The sequence below is a fragment of the Anomaloglossus baeobatrachus genome, chromosome 8, assembly GCF_048569485.1.
Source record: "Anomaloglossus baeobatrachus isolate aAnoBae1 chromosome 8, aAnoBae1.hap1, whole genome shotgun sequence".
NCBI classification, from domain to species: domain Eukaryota; kingdom Metazoa; phylum Chordata; class Amphibia; order Anura; family Aromobatidae; genus Anomaloglossus; species Anomaloglossus baeobatrachus.
Window position 1 is genome coordinate 253,748,179 of NC_134360.1, and position 22,532 is coordinate 253,770,710.

A 22,532-nucleotide genomic window follows, 5' to 3' on the forward strand; every position below is an offset into this window, starting at 1 on the left:
ATAGGAAATGTAAAAAAGAAATTGAGCTAGTAAAGTTTACTACTTAAAAAAAAAAATCACCAAGGACAATAGAATAAATCACAAAAATGTTTATAAATACATCAATGCCAAAAAGAAAAAACAAAAATAGTATCAGTCCCGTAAATAACGATTATTATAGAGGACAAAGAAAAGGCTGAGATATTAAACAGGCACTTTTTATCTGTGTTCACCAAGAAATTGACTGTTCCAGGGAACATTCAACAAGGCTTAAATCAAAGTGCACCATCTGAGATAACTAGTTTAATACAAGAGAAAGTTCTCCTGCGTCTAAGTAAATTAAACATTGACAAAACCCCAGGGCCAGATGGCATTCACCCACGTATATTGAGGGAATTGAGTTCAATAACTGACAAACCATTGTATTTCATCTTCTAAAGCCTGCTTTACATGTTACGATTCTGCATACGAAATTGTATGCGATCGTAACCGCCCCCATCGTATGTGCGGCACGTTCAATTTTGTTGAATGTGCAGCACAAACGATTAACCCCCGTCACACGTACTTACCCGTCCATACGACCTCGATGTGGGCGGCGAACGTCCACTTCCTGGAGTGGGAGGGACGTTCGGCGTCACATTGACATCACGCGGCAGCCGGCCAATAGAAGCGGAGGGGCGGAGATGAGCGGGACATAAACATCCCGCCCACCTCCTTCCTTCCGCATTGCTGGCCGGGAGCCGCAGGACGCAGGTAAGATCTGTTAATCGTTCCCGGGGTGTCACACACTGCGATGTGCGCTACCCCGGGTACGATGAACAACCTGACGTTCAATTCATGAGGAATGAACAACGTGCATGCGATGAACGTTTTACCGTTCATTCGCAATCGCACGTAGCTGTTACACACTACAATGTACCTTACAATGCCGGATGTGCGTCACTTACGACGTGACCCCGCCGACACAATGTAAGATATATTGTAGTGTGTATAGCGGGCTTTAGACTCTCGTATAACAGGGTTGGTGCCTCGAGATTGGAGGATGGCCGATGTGGTACCAATATTTAAGAAAGGTAAAAAGGTGGATCCAGGCAACTACCCAAAGGTAAGACATCGGTGGTGTGCAAAGACTTTGAGGGCATTTTAAGAGATGACATGCAACAATATATTAAAGAGAATAATATAACTGATAACCAGCATGGATTCACAAAAGTCGTGTCCAACCAACGTTGTCTTTCTATGAGACGGTAAGTGAAAATCTGGATGTTGGTAATGCAACTGATGTGATTTATCTGGACTTGGCAAAAGGCATTTGATCCTGTACCACATAATAGCCTTATACTGAAGCTCCAGAAGCAAGGACTAGGGGTAACTGTAAGCAGATAGGTAAGAAATTGGCTAAAAGACAGGAAACAAAGAATCGTTGTACATGGTACATTCTCTAAATGGGCTATAGTCAGCAGTGGGGACCGCAGGGGTCTGTACTGGGAGCAGTGGGGGCCGCAGGGATTTGTACTGGGAGCAGTGGGGTGCTGCAGGGGTCTGTGCTAGGACCGATTCTTTTTAATCTCTTTAATAATGACCTTGTGGATGGGATTGATAGTAAAGTGTCAGTCTTTGCTGACGACACCAAACTATGTAGATTTTTAAAAACTGACCTTAATAGTACAATATTACAAAACGATCTGATTAAAATATATGAAAAGGCAGACACATGGAAATGAGATTTAATGTTAATAAATGTAAAGCAACTAAACTCAGGACTACAGAACAAGAGAAAGAATTGGGTATTCTGATTACAAGTAAGCTGAGCAGCAGCACTCAATGTCAGGCAGCAGCTGCAAAAGCAAACAAGATTTTAGGGTGTATAACAAAGCAAGATTAGATCAACGTATTGTTATCCCTCTATAAATCACTTGTAAGGTCACATCTAAAATATGGGATCCAGTTTTGGTCTCCATATTTTAAAAAAAGATATTCAGAAGTTAGAGTCAGTTCAAAGGCGGGAAACTCACTGCTGGTAGAAGAAAGACGATTCCGGCACCTAAATAGGAAAGGGTTCTTTACAGTTAGAGCAGTCAGACTGTGGAATGCCGACCACAAGAGGTAGTAATGGCAGATACTATAACAGCTTTTAAATAAAAAAAAGGGCTGGATGACTTCATCAGTACACAATATTGTGTTCTGTAGATGATTTAGTGAAAACAAAATGTAATATTTGTGGAGGAGGGTTAACTTTATGGGCCTAGGTCTTTTTTTTCAACCTATGTAACTGTATAACCATGGGTGTTGAAAGTATAAAGATATCACAAAATCAAGTATGTTAGAACGATAAATCTAAGACAGATTATTCAATGTATTCCAAGTAACTTAAATCTCCAGAGATTAAGTTCACATGCGTTAAAAGGGAATTGTGAGGTCATGCTCAGCTAGGAGGTGGTCCGGTTCAAAGGGTGTCGCTGGTCTCGGTCCGGAGACTCATCCATCTTGTGCACTCAACATCCTTCTCAGCCCCGTGTGGATAACGCATCCTACGTCAAACATAGGGGCCTCCATTGTGCTCCTGCGCTTGAACTCTTTCATCTGCCCAGATGAGGGCAGATCAAAGTATTGTAGCGCATGTGCAGTCGGTCTTGGATCTTTCCTTGTGCCTGCGCAGAGCAGAGAAAGGAGCGCAATGGCGGACTCTGTGTGGCTGACATAGGACACGTCATCCACATGGGGCTGGGAAGGAGGACTGCAACTGCACAAGATGGGGGCGGCACCGGACAGAGACGAACGACAACCATCGGACCAGACCGCCCGCTAGATGAGTATAATGAACGGTTTTTTTTATGTTCTACATAGTGGCCTGGGCTCTTATATACAGTATTCTAGAATGCTGTATACAAAAGGTAATTGGTGGTGGCCTCAGGTTATAAGGGAAAAATCTGGTGACAGGTTCCCTTTAACACTAGAACTACTGAGGTAGTCATTTTGACTACTTTGCACCATGTATTTCTATATAGGTGTCACGAGTCCAGTAGTTCTAGTGTTAAATAGGTCTTAAGGAGACCGTTCAGGATCAGTAACTTTTATAGCTGAACGTTATCTCTTATTTTAAGCTCCACAGAATTCAGTGTGAGTTAGTGGCTAGTTAAGTATATGCAAATACTAACTGCATATTCACTGCTCCCACCTCCCAGTGCATTCACTATCGCTGCGGAGAGGTGGGAGGGAGTGTGGGTGGGGGAAGCAGTGCAAATTCAGGTCAGATTTACCGTCACTGATGCCAGCACTGAGAGGAGGGAGCAGTGAATATACAGTTTGTATTTACATATGCATGACTAGTTACTATGTCACAATGAATTCTATGGAGCTTACAACAAGATAACAGGATAACATAGAGCAATAAGATTTACTGATCCTGAAAGGTCTCCTTAAGCCCTATTTAAAGATAACATTAGTATTGTACTCGAAAATCGCCTGACAGATTCCCTTTAAAGGGAATCGGTTATCAGGTTTTGCAACTCAATTTTCGAGCAGTATGATGTAGGGGCGGAGATCCTAATTCCAGCAATGTATCACTCACTGAGCTGCTTGCTGCAGTTTTAATGTAAATATTTTACCTGCTACCGAACGATCAGCTCTCTATAGCCTCACCCACACCACTAATTGGCAGATTTCTGTGTACACTCTGCATAGGCAGAAATCTACTAATCAGTAGTGGGATTGTGGCTAGACTACAAGGCAGCAGTGCAAGTAGCCCTCTATTGAGAATCTCCTGCTGATACAACAGTGATTTTATCAAAGCTACAGCAATCAGCCCAGTAAGTGATACAACACTGGAATCAGGGTCTCTGGCGATATAATTTGCTGCTCTCAGATTAGGTGTCAGACTATGGGTGAGGGAGTTTTGGTCTTTCCTATTAGGGGGCTCACCAATGTCCTCTTCTGCTAAGTCTCAATAACTAAAGATTTAACTCCCCTTTCACAAAATGTCCTGAAAATTGTCTCCGAACGCTCAAAGAAAAAAAAAGGGGTAAAAGGTTACAGCTCTATTGCAAAAAAGTTTGCAAGTATTTTTATAGCTTATATTTCCATTATCCCTTTCAATTTTCCCATAACTCCGACAGCTTTAGAAGTGTGAAGTCCGTTCTTAGCACTATAACTAGGTGTGATCGTTCCCTCGCACCATTAAAAAATGGCCAAGTAACCATAACGGTGTGATCCGGACTAGTCAATACCTTCACCGCATCAGAAGAGGCGACAGACACAACCTGAACTTGCTCATGTGATATACGAGGGGCTGCTGATAAGTCTTTGGCTTTCTGATCTTTTTTTGTTTCTATGGTAACAAATGTTACATCACATGAAAGCCTTGTGTGTCTAATATATGTTTTCAACATTTTTTGTTTGCTGCTTATGGCAACAGTGTTCTACGCACGCGGGAAAATAAAATGGCGGAATCTAATGCGATATTCACAATAACGGAGCAGAGGAGGGATAAAATTCTTGTTTCTGCAAGGAAAGTCCGCGAAGGATATTCATGGTGATAGGTCGCAGGCATTGGAGGATCAATGCCCTTCATATTCCACAGGTAAGAACTGGGTTGCAAATTTAAAACAGGCGACTTCAGCCCCACTGATGAGGAATGTCCTGGACGACCGAGAGTGGTTGTTGTTCCGGAGATCGTCGATGCTGAACACAACCTCATACTGGAGAATCCACCAATTTCAGCTAAAGCAATAGCACACATCATGGGGATTTCCCGTGAACGTGTTTGTGTCATTATCCATGAACATTTGGACATGAGGAAGCGATCTGCAAAGTGGGTCCCCAAATGTCTGACAACAGATCAGAGAAGCAGCAAGTGAAAACTTCCCGGCCCATTTGTCAGCGTTTCTGGACTGATAAGAACTTCCTGAATCGACTGGACACTATGGATGAGACCTGGATTTATTTGTATGACCCTGAAAACAAGGAGCAGTCAAAAGAGAGGAGGCACAGTGGTTCTCCTCGTCCAAAGAAGTTCAGGGTGCAAAACTCAGCCACTAAGGTGATGGCGTCTGTGTTCTGGGATAAGGAGGGTGTGCTGCTAGTGGACTACCTTCAACAGGGTTCCACCATCAATGCAAGGTTTTACATTCAACTTTTGGACCAATTGAAGGCAGAGCTGAAGGCCAAAAGGTGCGGCAAGCTGTCCAAAGGAATCTTGTTCCTGCAAGACAACACCTCCGCTCACACTGCACAAGCGACCACTGCAAAACTGGCAGCGCCGGGCTTCCAGCTGGTGACCACCCACCTTATTCACCAGATCTACCTCCCTCCCAGCTATCATCTGTTTCCAAACCTGAAGAAACACCTCAAGGTACCAAATTTCACACCATTTCTGATGCCATGGCTGCTACGGATGCCTGGTTTGAGGCACAACCGAAATCTTTCTTTTTGCTAGGCTTAGGGGTACTTTGCACACTGCGACATCGCTAGCTAATGATAGCGATGCCGAGCGCGATAGTACCCGCCCCCGTCGCACATGCGATATCTTATGATAGCTGCCGTAGCGAACATTATCGCTAAAGCAGCTTCACACGGACTTACCTGCCCTGCGACGTCACTCTGGCCGGCGACCCGCCTCCTTCCAAAGGGGGCGGGTCGTGCGGCGTCACAGCGATGTCACATGGCAGGAGGCCAATAGAAGCGGAGGGGCGGAGATGAGCGGGACGTAAACATCCCGTCCACCTCCTTCCTTCCGCATTGCCGGTGGAGGCAGGTAAGGAGATGTTCCTCGCTCCTGCGGCTTCACACACAGCGATGTGCGTTGCCGCAGGAACGAGGAACAACATCGTATCTCCTATTGGTGCGACATTATGGAAATGTCCGACGCTACACATCGCCGATTTACAACGCTTTTGCGAACGTTTATCGGCGCATCTAGGCTTTACATGTTGCGACATAGTTACCGGCGCCGGATGTGCGTTACTCTCGATTTGACCCCGACGAGATCGCAGGTGCGATATCGCAACGTGCAAAGTACCCCTCACACAACTTGGAATACCGATGTAAGAAGTGCGTTGTCATCAGTGGAGAGTATATGGAATAAAGGTAAAGTTTCATCATCCTATCTCGTTTCTTTCTAGATAAAGCCAAAGATTTAATCAGCAGCCCCTCGTACAAACCACTAAGTTAAAGGGGCTGTCCAGTGAAAACAAGTTATCAGCTATCCATGTCTAGGTGATAACTTTGTAATCAGTGGTGGTCCGAACGCAGAGCCCTGTGCAGATTAGCAAAGCGGGGAATTTTTATCCCTGCTGTGTTACTATTACCACCGTTATAAAAAGCGGTGTCAGTGCACATGACCAACCGCAGTTCCATTCATTTCCTATGGATGGGGCTGCCGGAAAAGAAAATGAGAACAACACTTGGTAGCCCCATAGGGAATGAACGAAGTGATGGTTGATCATATGTAAAGATGAGTGGACCCGTGGAAATTTGGGTTCTGCGGGTTCAGCTGGGCTTTAGATAAAGTTCTGTTCTGGACCTGGACTTGACCTGAACTTCACTGGAAGTCAATGATCGGCAGTTCAGTTCCCTGCCCAAATACAGCGAGCAATACACAGAACAATTCCTGAAAGGTGTGATCTGGGTTTTTCCATTTATTTTTTGTGCACCTTGCATACATCAACGCTGATTTTACCTCCAGTACGAGCCGATCAAACATTGCAAGCATCTCGCACTGGGCTGAGCACCGAGCGTACCCGAGCACATCGATGCTCGCTCGAGTGGTTTGCATACGTAGTGCCTTCGAACTCCAATATTTTTTCTGTACAGTCTGTGTTCGGTGTGAACCCCAAACTTATAAGTTCGGATCCACTCATCTCTAGTCATTTGTACTGCAGCTCCATTTAAAGGGAAGATAAAGGCGCCCCATTATGCCGATCAAAGCAGGTCGCACTTCCACCAACCAACAAGTCATCACCGATGCTGCAAATAGGTTCATAATATATTTTCACACACATGCAGTTGGCCCATTGATTTTATTCTCACCTTTACGTAAACGACCACAAATGGTTAAAGGCCACCTTCTTGACCTACATTTTCAAGGATATTCAGTTTGATATTATAGTTTTTATAAAAAGGAGCTATAAATAACGGTCTATCCCGATGATTTTGGTGGGAGTGGTCGAGGATCAAAATGTAAATGGAGAGGTCTCAACCTTTCTCCGATGACACGTAATTGGAAATGAGGGTTGGGCAAGCTCGGTTTCAGCAGGCCTGATTCTTCATCCTCTGATCTCTTAATTCAGAACACATGCACGCTCGGCTGACAGCGAGAGAGAAACAAATCAGTTGTCGGGCACCTGCCTCCATCACGCCAAAATCAGTCATCAATAGAGCAACGACACTTCCAGACCCCTGACATAGTTATACTAAAATCTTTAAAACACAAAAATGATTAATATAATTTTCTAAAATCTATCTGATAAATGGAGCAAGAGAACAAAATGTATCATGGTATTTGGCGCATGCGCAGTGAACAGATAAAACCAGAATACCCCTTGTGACTTCGAATACGCCAGATACTGCACCACTGCACTGAACTGTTCGGCCACGTCGAGGGTGCACCGGATGCTTGCGCTTGGTTTCAACAGTCATTTTTTGGGCTGACAGGACCCCTTTAAATCAAACACCTGCCATCTAAGGCCTGTACAAAGCTAACAAAGCCAATAACCAGGTGCAATTTGCCACTTATCAACCCAAGCCAAAGCCTCCAGCATTCTTTCAGAGCAAGTGTTTCATGTTCGCAGAAGCTCAGGCAATGGCGGCGAGTAGGAGGGGTGAAAGCGAGCCTTCCGCTAAAATTTTACACATCTACAGTAATAATAGAGTTGAAAAGAAAAAAGAAAAAAAAAAAAAAGTATATTCTAATTATCCAAAGTAAACAGAAGCAGGCTGGAGAAAAAGCCACCACATTCATATTAAAATGGGGGGCGCCACTTCTAATCAATGCGATTCCTCCCTGGGCACAATGCCTCACCAAACTAAACCCGGTCAACTGTTGCTCTTGCTTAAATATTCATACCTCTTTAATAGCGCTTTTAAAAAAAAAAAACACCAATTGGCTTTCTACACACCCGCGATTCTCACACAATAATGCACTTTTTGAAAAAAAAAGAAGAAAAAAAAAATCAACACGATATGAAAGGCTTCTCAGGCCTTTTCTCCTTTTCACAGCGCCTACGACTGTTTGTTGTAATCTGCCTTCACATTCTCATTGATACAGAACAAACAAGGGGGAGAGTGCTATCAAAAGGGGGCTCAGTGTGCAATGGTTCCTCCAGAATTAATTTAGCTTCTCCAAATCCATTGAGCGCCCGGGTCCCCCCCTCCTCTCCTTTCTTTCTCCTATTCTCAAATCATTTTGAGATGAGTTCAGCCCACCGCCTTTGTAATCCCCGCAAAAGCACTTAAAGTGCTCAGTAGGTGTTCATCACGACCATCTGGTCAAAAGCAAAACAAGCTGCTGATTCTGTCTTTGAATGGAATGAAGCAAGTGTGAATTAGCCTCTTCAATTAGCACGATTACAACCTGTCAAGTACATATTGTTAAGCGGGATTATTACAGTACTGGTCAAGCAATTATTCCGGCAGAGGTTCTTATTCTTCATACAGTTCCGAGCTGTCATAACGGGACACGGATCTCGCTTTGCAAGTCAATCATTTTAAGAATGTGGAAGGCATCGATGGAATTGCAAGCATTCATATATTCGCTCCTAGCATTTATTTGCATTTTGTTACAATAACACAAATTAAAAGGAAAACATTAAAAATAAAAGATTAGACCAGTTTTTAAAAATTACAAAACTGAAATTTTTATTAAGTAAAAAAATGTGCAAAACACATTTAAAAAAATAATTAAAAAGCTAAATATAAAAAAATATGAGAAGCAAATATTAAAAAACAAAGTAAAAAAAATCTGCAAAACACATTTAAAACAAATAATTAAAAAGCTAAAAATTTTATAAGTAAAAAAAATCTGCAAAATACAACTTAGAAAATAAATAAAAAGGTAAATATTTTAGGAGTAAACAAAAAAATCTGCAAAACATTTAAAAAAATAATTAAAAAGTTAAATATAAAAAAATATGTGAAACAAATTTTAAAAAACAAAGTAAAACAAACATGCAAAACAAATTTAAAACAATTAAAAAACTAAACATTTTATAAGTAAAAAAATATACAAAAGACAAATTTAAAAATAATATAAAATATTTAGCTTTTTAAAGTAAAAAAAAACAAAAAATATGCAAAACAAATTTAAAAAAAATAGTTAAAAGCTAAATATGTAAGAAAAAATATAAAATAAAATTTCCCCAAAATGTATATGTATTGCCCCAAAATGTATTATATTTAATATATGAAATATATTATATTTCCTAACAAATTTATGATATTGTTTAATGTGATGCCAACTAACTTCAGTTTTTTAGTTGAGTTTTTATTACCTCTTCCAAATTTTTAATCAAAATTTGTTTAAAAAAAAAAAAATATATATATATTATATATAAAATGATGCTAGAGAAGCAGAGTAAAAGAAAGGCTTGAACATTTGTCACTCAACATGAAATAAGTAAATAAGATACCCATTTGTTTTAAATATTTTATCTTTATGGGGCAAATGATTTTTATTTTACATTTTTATTTTTTCTAATTTAACAATTAGAATAATCAACACAAAACAAATGCCCCAATTAATAAGCAGTGTCTAAAAGGAAATAAATAGTATTACAATTATAAGAAATAGAAGTTATATAAATCTGTCTAGTACCCTGTTGTTTTAAATATTTTAGCTTTATTGGGCAAATTCTATTTATTTATTCTTTTATTTTTTTATTTAATAAAAAATTAGAATAATCAATAAGTAAAACAAATACCCCAATTTAAAAGCAACGCCTACGAGAAAAAAATTTGCATTACAATTATAAGAAAATAAATAAATCAGTCTAGCAAAAAGAAGCGAACAATTTCAATAAAAATTTATTAAAAAAAAATTGATGCAGGGTAAAATAAGGGTGCTACATACGGTAAGTTTGAACGTTTGTCGCTGGAGATGAAAAAAAGATACTCTTGTTTTAAATATTATATCTTAACTGGGCAAATTATTTTTATTTTATTATATTTTTTTTACATTAATTAGAATTATCAAATGTAAAAACAAAATGGCCACATAATAAAGCAACGGCTAAAAAAAATTTTTAGTATTACAAGTATAAGAAATAAAGAAATTAAATAAATCTATCTAGTAGCCTTTAGTTATAAATATTTTATCTTTATTGGGCAAATATTTCTTTTTTTATTCACAATTAGAATAATCAAAATGTAAAGCAAATATTCCCATTATAAAGCAATGCCTAAAAGAATAGTATTACAATTATAAGAAAAAAAAAATCAGTCTAGTAAAGTATAAAAAAATAGAAAATAAACTGTAAAATTTCAATAAACATTACCATAGTTAAACAAAAAAATGATGCTTAGGACGCAGAGTAAGAGAAGGGGGCTACAAACGTTTGAAAATGTGTGTCTTGAGATGACAGAAGATACCCTTTTGTTTTAAACATTGTATCTTTATTGGGCTATTTTTATTTATTAACAGTTAGAATAATGAAAATATAAAAAATGCCCCCACAAGTAACACCTAAAAGAAAACAAATAGTATTAATTACAATGAGAAATAAATTAAATACATTTTCTAGTAATGTATTAATAATTAAAAAAGTGCAATGATTCCCTTTGGTATTTAAAGTCTATAAAAATATTGTATATATATTTATATATCGTTTAATTATACGCACACACACTCGGGTATACTTTTTGCATATGTAAATCAAGGAGGCTGCTACATACCCTTCAGGTTTGTAAAATTCATTTTTTTTTCTAATTTTAAATGTGCCAAACAAAAAAAATAATTATATCCATATTACATATATCCATATCTATATATCTGTATATATAAATATATATATATATATATATATATATAAAAGGATATTTGGCATGCTGCTGCTCTCTTCTATCTCTAGATTCTCGCTATCTGAATATCTATCTCCTGATGAATATCTATCGCCAGCTAAATGTCTACCGATAACTAAATATCTATCACCAGCTACATATCTCCTGCCAACTAAATAGCCATCGCCAGCCAAATATATCTGCCGCCAGCCAAATATCTCCTGCAAACTAAATATCAATCGCTTGCTAAATGTCTACCGCCAACCAAATTTCAGATGCCAACTTAATATCTAGCACCAGCCAAATATCTCCTGCCAGCTAAATATCTGTCACTTGCTAAATATCCTTTGCCTTCTAAATATCTATGGCATTGACAGCTAAATGTCTACCGATAACTTAATATCTATCACCAGCTAAATATCTTGTGCCAACTAAATATTTATTGCCTGCTACATATCTGTCGCCAGCTAAATATCTATCACCTGCTAAATATCTATTGCCAGATAAATATCCATCAGCTTGTTAAATATCTACTGCTAAGCTAGATAACTATTGCCTGCAAAATATCTATCGCCTGCTAAATATCTGTTGCTTTCTTTGCAGTATCTCTCCCTGGTTATCTGTATCTACAGCCACTTCTTTCTGTCATACACACCCCTCAGTTGCCATACATATGGAGTCGAAGTATATTAAATTAAAACGAAAATTAGAGAACCAAAGTACATGCTAATGATCAAATAATTTCTAATTTTAATTTATTTACTTAAAAAAAAAAAAAAATAAATAAATTTTTCAGTTCTGCACATGAGACACACCGGTGGTATCGGACCCATTCTCCTGACTATCGGGGTCCATCAGGCTTCCATAATGGTGTCCGGCATTTTACTGGATAAACAGAGGAGCATGTTGTTCTATTAAGTTCAGATGGCACTTAGGCATTATTTATTTGTTTTATTTTCTTTTACACCCTCAACAAGCTGTTATATTGAGGGATGGTCACCAGTTAGCAGCATGTGGGGAAGAGCTTCTACAATATACAAACTTTCTTTTTTTTATTATATATATATATAGATGTATAAATATATAGTAAGTAAATCTAATTACGGTGCATTGTAAAAAAAAAAAAAACTAACGATATTCTCAAAAGTTCCAAAAATGTAATGATTCAAAAGGTTAAAAAAATGCAAAAAAATTAAATAGATGTATTTTTTTTTTATTTTCTGTCCTGCCACAAGAACTTCATGGAACTTTGCAAATTCTTAGACCAATACAGAAGCGTGAAAAGTTGATCATTTCTCTTGAACGTCATTTGTTGTCTTGTGACAATCAGATGCCGTTATTCTACGCTGTGAGGGACAGAGGGTGGGGGTGACATGGAAAATGACAAGTGGAAGTGAAGGGTTTAAAAGGCAATTTTGCACCCGGCTGGAAATCTAACGGTCGTTATACATGTTGCTTTGTGTTTTCCCCGTGTATATTTCACTGTGCAAACAGATCGGTGCCGAGAGACAGTATCGCTGGATGGAGAGCAGCGGGGGGACATTTCTAGAATATTAATTTCACTTTTTAATAATTGATGTAGTCATTTTGAATCTTTCTGCATAGAATATCATGTGTGAGTAGATTGCATTAACACTGCTTAAACATTTCAACTTGTCAGAATGGCCAACTCCATTTTTGATATATTTGCAGTATTTTCCCCGTCGAAACAGTAATAATGGCAGAATAAATATGTGCCTCTATTTTATAATCACTAAACATTAATGAATATTTTATATCTTTTTAAATCTCATTGTTTAATTTAAAAGGGTGAAATTAAGTCTCCTTCCAGCAATGTGCCAATTATCTCCTGATCAAACAATAACCCGGCCATTATACTACGGTCTGTTTGTATTTCACAAGCTAATTTGGAGTTGCAGAATGGGCCCCGACTGGAGGAGGGAAAGAACGTCAAATGTTGCCCTCTGGTGGCAGAAGTCCGTATTACAGAAGGACGATTTCAAAGCTACAAGTAATTAAACGACAAGTAACTAAAGGAGAAAACTGATTCAGAGAAACTTATTTAAAAAATAAGTAATCTAAGTAATATTAATTGTAAGAAACAGCCATGATCAGAATTATTGGCGCTATGGAAGACGAGGTTGAATAATTAAATAGCAAGAGGTTTTTGCGTATTCTGCAGCCATGTCAAAGCCCAGTGATATTTAAAGGGGGGTTGTCAAGACTGGAGACTAAAGTGTGCAGTCAGCTGAATCCTGACAGTGTGTGATCAGCTTCTCTCAATATAAGCGAATTGTGGGAAGCCAGAGGAGGCTAGCTAGTACAGACCTGTCCTAATCGCCATCCATCTACACTACAAAACACAGAAAACATTGGAAGACCCATGCTGTGTAAGTTGCTAAGAACTCTATTTGAGCTAATCATCAATCTGCCAGTACTATAGGTGCGAGAACATCCTTCTCTTCTTCCAATGACCTATGGCTAGTCAAATCTGAACTAAACACCCGCCTCTTATCTATGCTAAGCCTGTATGTACTTCAATAGACAGGAGAATGACCGAAAAGACAAAGACCTGCCGCTACTCCCTGTTAGAAATTTCCCATAGAAAGTCAAGAACCTTCTTCCATATTCCAGTTAGATAGATGAAGACCCGCCCCCCCTTCATGCATAAAAACGAAGACCCGCCCCACTTCCTGCAGAAAAACGAAGACCCGCCCCACTTCCTGTAGACAGATGAAGCCCTGCCCCCACTTCCTGTAGACAGATGAAGATCCACCCCTACTTTCTGTATATAGATGAAGACCCGTCCCTACTTCCTGTATATAGATGAAGACCCGTCCCTACTTCCTGTATATAGATGAATATCCGCCCTACTTCCTGTATATAGATGAATACCCGCCCCTACTTCCTGTATATAGATGAAGACCCGCCCCTACTTCCTGTATATAGATGAATACCTGCCCCTACTTCCTGTATATAGATGAAGACCCGTCCCTACTTCCTGTATATAGATGAAGACTCGCCCCTACTTCCTGTATATAGATGAAGACCAGCCCCTACTTCCTGTATATAGATGAAGACCAGCCCCTACTTCCTGTATATAGATGAAGACCAGCCCCTACTTCCTGTATATAGATGAATACCGGCCTCTACTTCCTGTATATAGATGAAGACTTGCCCCTACTTCCTGTATATAGATGAAGACTCGCCCCTACTTCCTGTATATAGATGAAGACCAGCCCCTACTTCCTGTATATAGATGAAGACCAGCCCCTACTTCCTGTATATAGATGAATACCGGCCTCTACTTCCTGTATATAGATGAAGACTCGCCCCTACTTCCTGTATATAGATGAAGACCAGCCCCTACTTCCTGTATATAGATGAAGACCAGCCCCTACTTCCTGTATATAGATGAATACCTGCCCCTACTTCCTGTATATAGATGAAGACCCGCCCCTACTTCCTGTATATAGATGAAGACCCGCCCCTACTTCCTGTATATAGATGAATACCCGTCCCTACTTCCTGTATATAGATGAAGACCAGCCCCTACTTCCTGTATATAGATGAAGACCAGCCCCTACTTCCTGTATATAGATGAAGACCAGCCCCTACTTCCTGTATATAGATGAAGACCAGCCCCTACTTCCTGTATATAGATGAATACCGGCCTCTACTTCCTGTAAATAGATGAAGACCCGCCCCTACTTCCTGTATATAGATGAAGACCCGCCCCTACTTCCTGTAGATAGATGAATACCGGCCTCTACTTCCTGTATATAGATGAAGACCAGCCCCTACTTCCTGTATATAGATGAAGACCCGCCCCTACTTCCTGTAGATAGATGAATACCGGCCTCTACTTCCTGTATATAGATGAAGACCCGTCCCTACTTCCTGTATATAGATGAATACCCATCCCTACTTCCTGTATATAGATGAATACCCGCCCTACTTCCTGTATATAGATTAATACCCGCCCCTATTTCCTGTATATAGATGAATATCCGCCCTACTTCCTGTATATAGATGAAGACCCGCCCCTACTTCCTGTATATAGATGAAGTCCCGCCCCTACTTCCTGTATATAGATTAATACCGGCCACACATCCTGAAATCTCTGCTGCTAGAGACAGCTTACACTTGACAACAGGAAGTGGAGAGCAGGTCAGACAGAAGGGAGACACCTAGTGGCAGGAACTTTGGAGAGACGTTTTGGTATTAAGACAACATATTTAGATAACATTATCTGCAGATTGTTTATCAGATTATCAAATGATACCAAGTTCTCTGAAAGTGCCAGTAGACATGCGGATGTTTCATGGTCCAGGTACCCCATGCTATTCATTTATGTTGGGATACGGATGCTGGAGCACTCCCAGTATCACATTAGTATGTTTTCAGCTAACTCTAGTCAGCAGCACAAAAAGAATGTATATTTATTTTAATCACTCACAGCGCTTTACAGATATGATAATCACTGTCCCGGGGAGAACATACAAACTCCTTAAAGATCTTGTCCATGGTGGGATTTGAACCCAGAACCACAGCGCTGCAAGACTGCAATGCTAACCACTGAGCCACCATACAGTGCTAACCACTGAGTCACCCTTCCTACAATGCTAACCATTGAGCCACACTTCCTACAATGTTAAACACTGAGCCACCCTTCCTACAATGCTAACCACTGAGCCACCCTTCCTACAATGCTAACCACTGAGCCACACTTCCTACAATGCTAACCACTAAGGGTTTTTTTGGGGGTTTTTTTTTAAAGTGATCTGTTTCCATATTTGTTGGTCTTTGTATACAAGATATGGTTCCCAGGACAGAAAGCAATGTGTCAGGAGTTAGAACCTGTCTTGTTGCATGAACTTGCAGGGAGATAATTAACAGGGTTGTCAACAATAAAGGCCCCCAAACATAGAACATAACAGTCGTCCAACATTGCCTATCATGTGATGTATATGGGAAATGTTGAGGCTGCGAGGGGAAAGGATTGGGCATGTGGAATTTCAATGTCAGGGAAGACTAGCCGATCAGAGCTCTGGTATAGGGTTGTCAGGAAAGGTAGCTGTCTGCCGAAATCATGCTCCGCTGACGACTCTCGTGTGTACGGCCAGCTTTAGCTCTAATAAGAAGTATGGCGCTCTGGAGGAAGAAGACACACGCATAAAGTGGATTCAATAGTACCTAAGACCTCCTAGTGAGACCGAACGTCTCTGTGTAATCAGCCAGGAGCGGAGCGCTTCTGCCTCCAGGTCCGCGGACTGCTGAGTGATCGGTGGTGGTATCAGAACCTGAACACTTCGACCTGAACACCATTCAGATCCACAATTTGTTAAAAATTAAAATACAAAAATGTTTCTATGGGGAGACAAAAGCGGATTGGACGTGGGGCATCACAACGTCACATGAGCGCTGCCACCGCTAGAACCGCACCAGCCGCAGAGGGGAGTATAGGCTTTTTTATTTTAACTGGGGTAAACATGTGGAATCAGAAGGGGATGTCCTAGTAGTGGAGAACCCCTTTAAGGCTAGGTTCACACTTCCGTTGTTTTGCATCAGTCACAATCCGTCGCCTTGAGGAATTACGGTATCCTGCAAAATATTTTGCAGGAATCCAGTTTTTCACCATAGACTTCTATTAGTGACGGATTACGACTCATGACCTTGCGTTGCATTTTCTGCGTTGCGGTCAGTCGTTTTTTTAACTGACCGCCGGGCGGGAGCAACGCAGAATGTAACGTTTTTCGGGCCGTCAAAATTAACGCACCGCGCAGGAATACGCCACAGTCCTTGTAATGGCTTGTAGGCTTGTAATGATTGTCTATGGTGCTGGACTCCGTCGTAATCCGTCTTACGACGGAATCCAGCGCTGGATTCCGTCATGCTCTACTGAGGATGCCCAGCATGTTTGGCACACCCACTGGGCTGTCCCAAACACAAACGGATCATGACTGATCCGTCAAAAAACGGACGCACAGCGGATGTAAGGCTAAGTTCACATTTCCATTGTTTTGCATCAGTCACATGCGTTGCTTGACGCATGTGACTGATGCGTTGTACAATGGATGACAAAGAAAAGAATTTCATTGTCGGACTCCGTTGTGTTCGGGGGCGGAGTTTGGGGGCGGAGCTGAGGACGTCAGTGCGGCGGTCTGCATGGCTGGGGACAGGTGAGTGAGTGAGAGTGTGTGTGTGTGTGTGTGTGTGTTTAAATGCGTGTGTACATGCGGAGTGCGGGAGGGGGCGGAGCCGAGCGGGGCCGTGGAGCTGCGGACGTCAGTGCCGCGGGGACTGCAGGGCTGGGGACAAGTGTGTGTGTGTGTGTGTGTGTGTGTGTGTGTGTGTGTGTGTGTGTACACATGCGGAGTGCAGGAGGGGGCGGAGCCGAGTGATGAAGTGTCGGCCTCCTTGCACACTGTATCCAGGGTAAATATCGGGTAACTAAAAGCAAAGCACTTTTTGCTTGGTTACCCGATATTTATCTTGGTTACCAGCGTACACCGCTTAGCGCTGGCTCCCTGCACACGTAACCACTGTAAATATCGGGTAACTAACCAAAGCGCATTGCTTGGTTACCCGTTGTTTATCCTGGTTACGGGGGCAGGGAGCCAGAGAGCGCATGTGCAGCAAAACCCTACGGATCGCGCTGCTCAAAAAACGTTACAGGCTGCATTGCTCCCGCCCGGCGGTCAGTTAAAAAACGACTGACCGCGACGCAGTGGATGCAACGCAGCATCATCAGTCACAATCCGTCACTAATAGAAGTCTATGGGGAAAAACAGCATTCCTGCAAAATATTTTGCAGGATACCGTAATTCCTCAAGGCTACGGATTGTGACTGATACAAAACAACGGAAGTGTGAACTTAGCCTAACGAACACGACGGATCAGTTTTTTCACAGGATTCCTGTGAAAGGAATCCTGTGAAAAACACATCTGTTGCATCAGTTGACATAAAAACGAGTGATCCCTTGCTGACGGACCTGACGGATTTAAAACAACGGAAATGTGAACCTAGCCTAAGCTGGTGATAGTCTAGTCCGGTCACACGCCTCTGCATCAGACTGATAAATAAGGAGTGGAACATCCGGGAGGAAAATTAACTTGTAATAGCTATATATTAGTCAGAAGCTTAGTGGATAAAGTTGCCCAAAAGAAAACCCACAATTTTGTAAATAAAAAAACAAAAACAAAAGTTACTCGATATTTTACTAGTACACAAAGCTCGAAATAAAAAGCTGATATGAGGGTACGTGCCCACGATCAGGGCCTGCGGGGCCACGAGTCTCCTCCACAGGAGAACGCAGCTGCTCGCGCCCACGATCCAGGCACGGAGGTCGCAGTCTCTCTATTCTCCCTGCGAAGAATGCTTATATCTTGGCAGCAAAGTATTGCCATGCTGCGGCTTGGGATGCTGCACCGCAGGTCAGTTTACGCTGCGGGGAAAAAAGCACAGTGGTCAGGAGATTTCTAGAAATCCCATCCACTGTGCCTGTACTGTACAACACAGTGTTCTGGACGCAGCAGAAACACGCTCCATCCAATACACTGTCAACCCTGATTGCGGGTACGCAGACTAATGACTCCAGCTAATATCTTGCGGCTAATATGAATTTGGGGACCACAGCTGAAGGGGTAGGGGCGTCAAGTTTGTTTTGATAGCTCAATATATAAATTGTAACCGCTCATCTCCCGGCGATGCCCTTGTACAAGATAAATTGGTTGTAGATGACATTAGCAGCTGTAAAACACTTGAGGTTTTTGTGCAGAAGCATTATGGTTTGTCATCTGTGACAGCTTCTTTTTTACCACGTGTGACACATTCGTATTTCTGCCCTTGGACATCACAGCACGAGAAATATCACAATATTGGAGCTTTAGGATAGTGAAATACGCAGGATCCGTTCAGAAGCATGCACTAGTGACCAGTGTGTGTTATTTTGCAGGAACCCCCCTGTTATTGCTCGTGTCGCTCTCACCTCCTGTATGGTGCAGTTCCCGGAGAATTGCAGGTTGTATTCCCTCTTGACCTCGCGGTGAGTGATGATCAGCATATAGTTCTGATTTAATGACTCCTGTTGAGAGCTGAGGGAATAGAAATAGAGACAGGGAGTCAGTGCAGACAAGTAGTGGCGTGCTCCACCGGTGCGCTCGTCCCACGACTGCCACTCAGACAAGCCTGGGCGAACCTTACCCCAACAACGGAGCTGCTACTGTACTGACCAAACATGGGTAACGTGTTTCTTCACAGACACATCGCTAACACTCGCATAATTACTATATCTAATTAGTTAAACACGTACAAGCAGCACCCCCGCTGGGGCCGGACCACACAAATCCACCTTACAATGTCAGCACCCGCAGGACCAGGTGGAGCCTCTACTGGGGTCAATCCGCGGCAATGTGCCGAGTACACACATATATACTTATAACTACGCGGGATATAATCCGATGTCTCTCAACCATATGTCACGCTACATCATGATCGTAGAAGCATTAATTCTCTCCATACGACGTTCCAATACGGAGATCCAGAAGAACACGGATATTTGAGGCTTTGCACCCAAGACTTGGTCTAGATCTTCAGTGAAGGACACCATCACTGGACTGTAATAAGGACAAGGTCCATCCACCAAAATTGTGTCTTCTATAGCAAAGTCTTCTATAAAAGCCAAAAATGTTTATTTCTCTCTCAATAATCCAATAAGAAAAAAGGAAAATGAATAAAAAAAAAAAAAGGGGAATTATAATGGGTTCGTTTTTTGGCAATTTTTTAAAGGTTTTGCCATTAAGGCAGCCTTCACACCTCCAGTTTTAATAGTGCGGCTAAATCCGGCTCTAAAACTTATGCAACAGATGCGGCGAAAAAATAACGCATCCTTTGCATAAGTTTTTACATGCTGCCCGTCCGGTTTTTGCCGGTTGCGGCACGGATGCGATTTTTGCCGCATCCGGCATCCATAGGCATGCATTGGAAAAAGCGCCGCATTGGCTAGATGCGGCGCAATGCGGGTTTTTTTTGCCGGACAAAAAAACGTGCCAGGCAACGTTCCATCCGGCCGCCGCATGGGCTAAATATGCCGCATCCGGCAAAAACCGGACAGAACGCAAGGCCATGTGGCCCAATCCGGCACTAATGAAAGTCTATGTGGAAAAAACGCAATCGGCGGCAAAAGAAAACGGTTGCATTTTTTCTGCAAAGAGCCGGATTGTGCCGCGCAGGAAAAAACGGATGCGTGAAAGCAGCCTAACGGAGATGAGCAAGCCACAGGTCCAGCAGCCGGGTCAGTATTCTGTGGCCACTGGACGGGAGCGGTGCACCGGCCAGAAGCAACATCAACACGACAGAACCAGAGCCGTGGCTGCCGCCAAGTAGGAGTAGACCATAGATTTCAGGCCCGACTGCTATATCCGGGTCCTGCAAGTGTCTGCTCATCTTTAGTCATTGAGACAGCAGCATTCAGATGCATTTTTGAAATTCGCTTATTTTAATGGTCGCCATGAAATAGTACATTTGCAAATAGCTGGCTGCTGCAAATAAAGTATTTTCTAGACCATAAAACACACTCTTTCCCAAAACATTTTGGAGGAAAGTGTGCAGAGGTCTTATAGTAGTTATGTACCTGGCTGGGGGAAGAAAGATGGCAGGGGACGGCATAGGAGCAGGTCACAGGAGGCAGGAGTTGGTGCTGGGGCTAACAGTGTGCCACTAATAGAGAAAATGAATATTCACCGCTTCCACCTCCCATAGTCCACCTCCGGTGCTGAGAAATGGGCGGGGTTATGGGAGTCGGGAGCAGTGAATATTCATTCTCTTTAATAGCGGGCACGTGATTACCCAGCTGCTGGCTTCCTGCAAAAGCTGGGCAATCACGTGTGTCCTCTATTAGAGAGAATGAATATTCACTGCTCCCCATGCCCATAATATCAAGCAAGGGGAGCAGTGAATATTCCGGGAACTGACGGCAGTCGTGTAACTGGGGGCGCATGGCATTGACATATATACCAGGTTGAGGAACATATATAACAGAATAAGGGCCATATATACCAGGACTGGCTCAGGATGAGGGCCATATATACCAGGACTAGCTCAGGATGAGGGCCATATATACCAGGATGAGGGCCATAATGTGGGACATTAGTACAGAATTGAGGGACATGGCCCCCATAACAGTGTCAGCAGCAGATCTCCCCTATAACATTGCGTCATGACCACATTTTTTGCTTCAAAATTTTCCCCCTATTTTAGTCCTCTAAAACCTACGTCTGTCTTATGGTCTGCAAAATACAGTACCTTATACTGAAAAAATAAAAAAATCCAGAAAAATTGCAGTTTCCTCTGTGGTCACTGAATCTCATAGGCTGACACTTTCTGGTTTGCAAAAATTACTTCTCAGCGCATCTCATATTCCTCACATATAAGATTAGTAAGAGATGTGACATGGGTACGGCAGGATCAACCATTCACAACAGGCGATGGTCACATCTCACCCTCCCTCCCTCTCTGCACAGGGCACAGAGCACACCCTCAACTCTACCACTTAGAAGTCAATGAGTCTGCTCCAGTCCATGGCCAAAAACTTTGTTCCGGTTCCTCTCCGTTCCCGAGCCTCTTCTTCACTATATGTAAATCTAGCCTTTTTAGCCAAGTGGGCGTCATCCTCAAAGTCAAAAACAACAGTTGAGAACCACGCCCACTTGGTTAGTTTTACAAATGGATAAGATGAAGCAAACAAAAAGCCACAAAAGTGGTCCAGCCAGACGACCGCCGGGATACACACGTGGAAGCCTCTTATCGGCAGGAAAATTAGGACTCATTTCCCTTTAACCTTTTTAAAAGGATTTTTGGCTTAAAAAAACCAACCCCTTGGCTTCCCCCTAAACACGGAAGCGCGGCTGCATGTCTCATCTGCAACGAGCCGCACGATTACTCGCTTTTTATTTTCTTATAGCAGTGCCATGGGATTTAAAAATAAACACTGCCAAACCCGTCAATTAAATCTGCGGATTTTAAGCTTGCAGATTTATCGCGGCTCATGTCAGCGACAGATCACATTTACAGTAATTACAGCTTATTTACATTAACACAAAATAAGAAATCAGTATGTAGATGGAATGTTTGTTGTAGCTAATGCTGCCGGAGATTTCACATTTGCTGCAAACAGACGCCACTTAAAAACCTGGAACGTATGCAAATCTCCCCAGCCTGTGCGGCCCGGAAGCACGCCAGCCCCGGCTGATGGAGGGAGAGCAAATACGGGGCGCTAATCCCAATGATGGAATGGGACGAGGAATACTACTCGAATTATACCGCAGCAATTCAATGGAAAGCTGCCTGCACTGGAGAGGACGGCGACAGGCACCGGCGCTGAGGAAGGGGACGACAACAGGCACCGGCGCTAAAGACGAGGACGACGACAGGCACCGGCGCTGAGGAAGGGGACGACAACAGGCACCGGCGCTAAAGACGAGGATGACGACAGGCACCGGCGCTAAAGACGAGGACGACGACAGGCACCGGCGCTAAAGACGAGGACGACGACAGGCACCGG

The 22,532-nt window shown here is 42.1% G+C and overlaps 1 protein-coding gene across 1 annotated transcript in view; it reads right to left on the reverse strand.

The window, feature by feature from the left end:
• The window catches only part of FAF1 (Fas associated factor 1), a 330,141-nt gene that overhangs the window by 234,714 nt on the left and 72,895 nt on the right, over window positions 1-22,532 (reverse strand). Inside the window, exon 7 of the mRNA XM_075320555.1 lies at window positions 18,960-19,065. Within this exon, the coding sequence (XP_075176670.1) occupies window positions 18,960-19,065 (106 nt within the window). The remainder of the gene's footprint in view (window positions 1-18,959; window positions 19,066-22,532) is intronic.